The sequence below is a fragment of the Oryza glaberrima genome, chromosome 11 (assembly GCF_000147395.1).
Source record: "Oryza glaberrima chromosome 11, OglaRS2, whole genome shotgun sequence".
NCBI classification, from domain to species: Eukaryota; Viridiplantae; Streptophyta; class Magnoliopsida; order Poales; family Poaceae; genus Oryza; species Oryza glaberrima.
Genome location: NC_068336.1, coordinates 7558715 through 7564136, shown reverse-complemented (window position 1 = coordinate 7564136; position 5422 = coordinate 7558715). Strand labels below are relative to the sequence as shown.

The 5422-nt window shown below is 38.3% G+C and overlaps 1 protein-coding gene across 1 annotated transcript; it reads right to left on the bottom strand.

Moving 5' to 3' along the window:
- Window positions 1–2703: 2703 nt before the first annotated feature.
- Window positions 2704–3932, bottom strand: LOC127753668 (uncharacterized). Its single transcript, XM_052279084.1, has 2 exons — window positions 3362–3932; window positions 2704–3251 (listed from the first exon to the last, which is right to left on the bottom strand). Exons 1-2 carry the CDS (start codon window positions 3924–3926, stop codon window positions 2704–2706), a joined length of 1113 nt encoding a protein of 370 aa, XP_052135044.1. The 5' UTR covers window positions 3927–3932.
- Window positions 3933–5422: the final 1490 nt, after the last annotated feature.

Sequence of the window (5422 nt, the reverse complement as noted above, 5' to 3'; positions counted from 1 at the left end):
TATATTTGAGGGATGAGATGAATAATTCAAGTCATCAAACAAACATAATAAAATATCCGACGCCTTGAGAGAAGAATATTGGAGACATTGTTGGGCCTTTAGCCTTCCAGTCAATTTTAGCCTAAGATGTGCCCGTCAAACCACTCGAAGGCAGTGACCAGATGTGTTACACATTCAGGAGACTTGACAAGATGGCTAAAGATCTACAACATCTCAAATATTCTTAACTCATACTCATGTGAATCTAGTTCCTAGGATGTGCACTAGATTCACACTTTCATCTTAAGCATAGTTATACATAGCAAATACATGCAAATGCCCCTAAGACAAAAGAGATCTCAAATTACAACTACATAATAGATACATGGGCTGACCGGCCAAATATAAATATATCAGAAAATAGCGGAAGCTTGACTACCCAACACAAGCACACCGACTAGGGGTTTACCCCATTAAGTTCAAATCCTAGAAGAAGTCAAAACCCGCATCACTCAAATTATACTGTCTATTTCCTGCAAAACATATTAGACAAAACGTGGCAAGACTCAGTTCAAATTAATGTACTGGCAAGACCACTATCAAGCCTACATACATGAAAGCTCTAAGTCAAAGGAAAGCTATTTGTGGTCTCAATTTTTAGTATAAAGCAAATTTTAGTTCACAAACCATTTGCAATGTAGTTTAAGTAAAACATTTAAACAATATGTAAAGCATAATAATCATGGCATGCTCAGCATAAATAGATAAGCATCATTCCCTTACCAATCCGGAAGTAAGGCAATCATACCACATATATAACAATCTCATCATCATTCTCAAAACATTTAGTTCCAAAAGCATTTAGAAAACACAAGATTATACCCATAGCACACCATCATGTCGCTCATGACCGTGAGCACGGCTAATCGATTAGTTTTTTGAACTCTGCAGAGTTTGTACAACTTTACCCATATGATGTGAATTGCTCTAGTTTGTTCGGTACCCGTCGATACCACCATACTCTAGACATTGAGTAGGTCTAAGAGGTCACAACAAAGTTTTTACATTAAGCATTGTCTAACCTTGCATGAGCACGATACGTGTTCACCCATCCTAGGCATACTTGGAATATGACTAGAACCGTTAAGTGGCGGGCCCACGCCTTAAACTTAGCGCCGTAGTGACGAACATCGAATGGACCCCACCACGTGGCACAATATCATTGTATTGGACAAACTTAGACGCCCATGCCTTGAGGCAGAACAGTACACTCGTCCCCTCATGGAAATCACACATGGCTAGTAATATTCGCTAGCTCTAAAATTCAACACACACATGGGTAGATTATCTAGGTAGCCCACAGTACACTCATGGCCCCTACCTATACTATAACGGCCTCCCGAATGCAAGATTAGACAAGAGCTTAGCCAAGGTCCCTCCAAAAAAGCTGTCCGACGGCTACGACAACGGCAGTGAATCCAGCGGCAACGTCGGCGTCATCGGCTTTCAGTGAAGTTTTTATTTTGTTTTCTCTTTTGCTAGATTGTCCTATTGGATTTTGTATCTATGTTTGCGATGAAGTTTCGTTGGATCGCTCGGGCATTAGGTTGTTGATGTGCACTCTGGATGATTTATTTTTCTTTGTGTTGGACTCTCAACTCGGATGTTGCGGACGAAAACTTCGCCCGAGTTTGTTTCCTTCTTTTGTGGAATCGGAAAGATTTGATTTTTTTTTCACACTTTTTTCACGGACGGACGACGGAAACAAAATCGAAATCGGATTGGGATTTGAGGGATGGGCGAAAATACGGACGAATAGAGGGGATGACGAATGGAAAAATACTAATCTTTTAATTAGTTAAGATATAAATCTAATCTAGTCTGTAAAATAATGGGTTCCACCAATTTAATTGAAATTCAACGGTGAGATTAGACTGTGCCATATGGTGGCTTGAGAGCATTTTTAGGAGTGCCACGTGGTGGTTTAAGAGTATTTGTAGGAAGTTTAATGGACTTTTAGTATATAATAGATAGATAGATAGATGTGTTACTCGGATGTTGCGGACAAAAACTTCACCTGAGTTTGTTTCCTTCTTTTGTGGAATCGGACAGATTTGAATTTTTTTCACACTTTTTTCACGGATGGACGGACGATGGAAACAAAATCAAAATCGGATTGGGATTTGAGGGACGGACAAATAGAGGGATAGATGAACGGAAAAATATTAATCTTTTAATTAGTTAAGATATCTGTAAAAATAATGGTTCCACCAATTAATTAATTAAAATTCGATGGTGAGATTAGACTGTGCCATATGGCAGCTTGAAAGCATTTTTAGGAGTGCCACGTGGTGATTTAAGAACGTTTGTAGCAAGTTTAATGGACTTTTAGTATATAATAGATAGATATGAATGATATGTAAATTTATTATGTGATTATTTTTTAATACTTATAGTAACAATAGTAACAGTCCATGTAATGCATGGTAAGTTGTGTAAAAGCGCAATATGGCTGTGTTTAGTTCCTGAAAAAAGTTGGAAGTTTGGGAAAATTTGGAAGTTTAAGAAAAAAAGGTTGGAAGCTTATGTGTATAGGAAAGTTTTGGATGTGATGTGATGTGGTGGAAAGTTGGAGGTTTGGGGTAGTTGGGGGTGAACTAAACACGGGCTATATATGTCCATGCTTCATCAAGTAAATTAAGTAGAGGTGCACGGTATGAGTAATTAAGGACGTACCCAATTTAATGTCTTGGCATAATCGGCGGCTCCCCCTAATTGCCAAACTGCTTCGTTTCCCGTGTAGTTAAGTACCGTGACGTCCGTGTCTCCATGGGACAAAAGAGCGGCAACAATTCTTGGGTTGCAATTCTGCACCGCGTAATGCAGAGCAGTGTTCCCGCCGTTATCTCGCATGTTGACGAGTTTCCCAAGATACGGCGACTCTAGGATAAATTCCACGAACTCCAGATGACCTTTGAACGCGGCTTGATGGAGACATGTGCAACCATTAGCGTCGTAATACGGAGCATCTGGACAATGATGAACAAGCTCTCTAGCAACACTAACATAGCCACGGTATGCGGCGGAATTAAGGAGCGGAACACTGTCCTTATTATTACTTAGGACATACCCCAAAGACCAATCATACTGCAGCAATGCTCCGAGAACATGGGTTTTACCCCACATTGCGGCATGATGCATTGGAGTATCCATTTCATCGTCGAATTCTCTAGCCAGCCCTGGACGCTTCTCCACTAACTCTTTAGCAATAACTGAAAACAAATTTAATGATATATGCAAGAATCACCTACCTGCGGTCATTTTAACGAATAATGGAGTAATTATTAATGACTCGTCAGACAGCCTAGTATGCAATTCTTACCTGGATTCCCGTTTCTCACGGCGGCATGGAGAGCATTGCGGCCATGACAACCCACGTGAGCAGAACCAGGAATCCCCAACAGTTTCCGGAAGATATCAGTGAAATCTCTCATCACAGCGATGTACATGGGTGATTCCCTGTACTTGTTTACACCTTGTGACAGGCCTGCTTCTGCTGCTATCAGTTCCAACGCAAGGTCCCTGTGGCCGTTGCGAATGGCATAGTGCAGGGCATTACATCCATTCTCATCTTGTTTGAAGATAGCTTCTCTGAGCCCCGCTTCGCAGCACCGTCTGAGCAAAACGGAGGCCAAGGCGGTGCGGCCGTTGGTTACCGCGGTGAGCAGCGGCGTCTCGCCGTGTGAGTTTGCAACGGTGAGAAGAGAATTGTCTAACATCAACACCTCCTGGCAGAATTCCTCATGACCATTGATAGTGGATATGTGGAGGCAGGTGTTCCCCTGAGGAGTTGTGCGGAGCAATATGCTTGGATCCATGGCAGCCACCAGCTCCTTCATCAACCTGCAATCGCCTGACTTTGCGGCTTCAAAGAGCCGTCCGTCCATTTTTACAGCTTGTGTCTGTTATGTACTGCTCCTCCTGCTGAATTAATTAATGATGGTACAGATGCACTGTCATTACTAGTGATATATACTACATATGTACTGTTTGTCATCATGTAGCTCGTTGGACTATATATCTTTTTGTAGGTTCTTGATAGCAAATATTGGGAGAAGGATACACACACATATATATATATATATATATACACACACACTTACACTGAACATTTTATATATGCAGAGAATTGTCCGAGCGCATTTCTATCCATACTTTAAGCAAACAACTACTCTTTCAGGGCTGATAATACTCGTTTTAGAAAAAGGTGAGGTCAAACTTTACAATATTTAATTATGAATTATTTTTAAAATATTTATCTATCAAATATGGTGACTACATATATATATATATTAGTCTTAAAAAGTACTTTAATAAAATTATATATTTGTTAATATTTTTATACATATTATAATGAAAAATAATGGTCAAAGTTATTTTTTAGAGAACGTGTCCTTGTCCAAAACAACAAGTATTATTAACCCGGAGGGAGTAGAAAGGTAGCCCGTGCGAACACACGGGCATGTATTTTACGCTACGTTTATATGGGTAGATAATCAACCAAATTATTTATCCAATGATTAAAAGGTAGGATTTTTCCAAAATACTGCTCAACGACATTGTTTACATAATTATTCTGAAGCTACACTAAATAGCTTAATTCTAAAGTCGATTAGATAGTAACATAGAATATATTTTAGAGCAATTACTCCCTCTATCGTATAATAACTTTATTTTGGCACATCCCCATTTGTTTCTAAATAAGTTTATTTTTAGTAATCATTTTATCGGGATTTGTGATATACTGGGAGTAGATAAAAAGATAGGAATAATTGTATTGGGACTTGGATTATTCATACTTTTTAATTCTATATCTAATTAGTAATAAATGTTTGAAAACTATGTATGATGGGGCAACCTGTGTTATTAAATTGTTTTATACTTTTATGTTAAATCGCATGACATATGAAAGGGTTGAGATGTTGTCCCTCAATAAAACATTATTTAATATTTGAATTTGTAATTTTATTTGGATAATGTAGATTTAATTTGGGTATGTATGTTTGTAGAATAATATATGATGACTCAATATATGATGTCATTTTTTTCAATATTTTATTTCTAGATTAGGAATGAGATTTTATAGCTTGAAAATTGTGATCATTTTAGTATATAAAATTAAGGAAGGAGGAGAGAGCATGAGGTAGAGGGAGAAGCAGGGCCGTGGGCACCTCATGCGCATGCGAGTGGGAGGGGCATGGGTGGTTAAAAGTAATGAGTTCACCGATTTAAGTGAGAGTATGATAAGTTGTTTTTCGTTTTTGTTCTCAGAATTTCTAATACAATTTTCTAATTTATTATATGTACCATGTAGTGGGTTAAGAGCATGGAAGATAATGTTTAATGGACTTTTATTATATACACAATATTTAATGGATATTTA

What these genes read in the sequence shown, in the direction of transcription:
- LOC127753668 (XM_052279084.1), bottom strand. Translation starts at nt 3,926, where the DNA reads ATGGACGGACGGCTCTTTGAAGCCGCAAAGTCAGGCGATTGCAGGTTG. An exon ending in CGTGAGAAACGGGAATCCAG is followed by an intron (nt 3,252 to 3,361) that starts GTAAGAATTGCA and finishes ATTTGTTTTCAG; the next exon opens with TTATTGCTAAAGAGTTAGTG.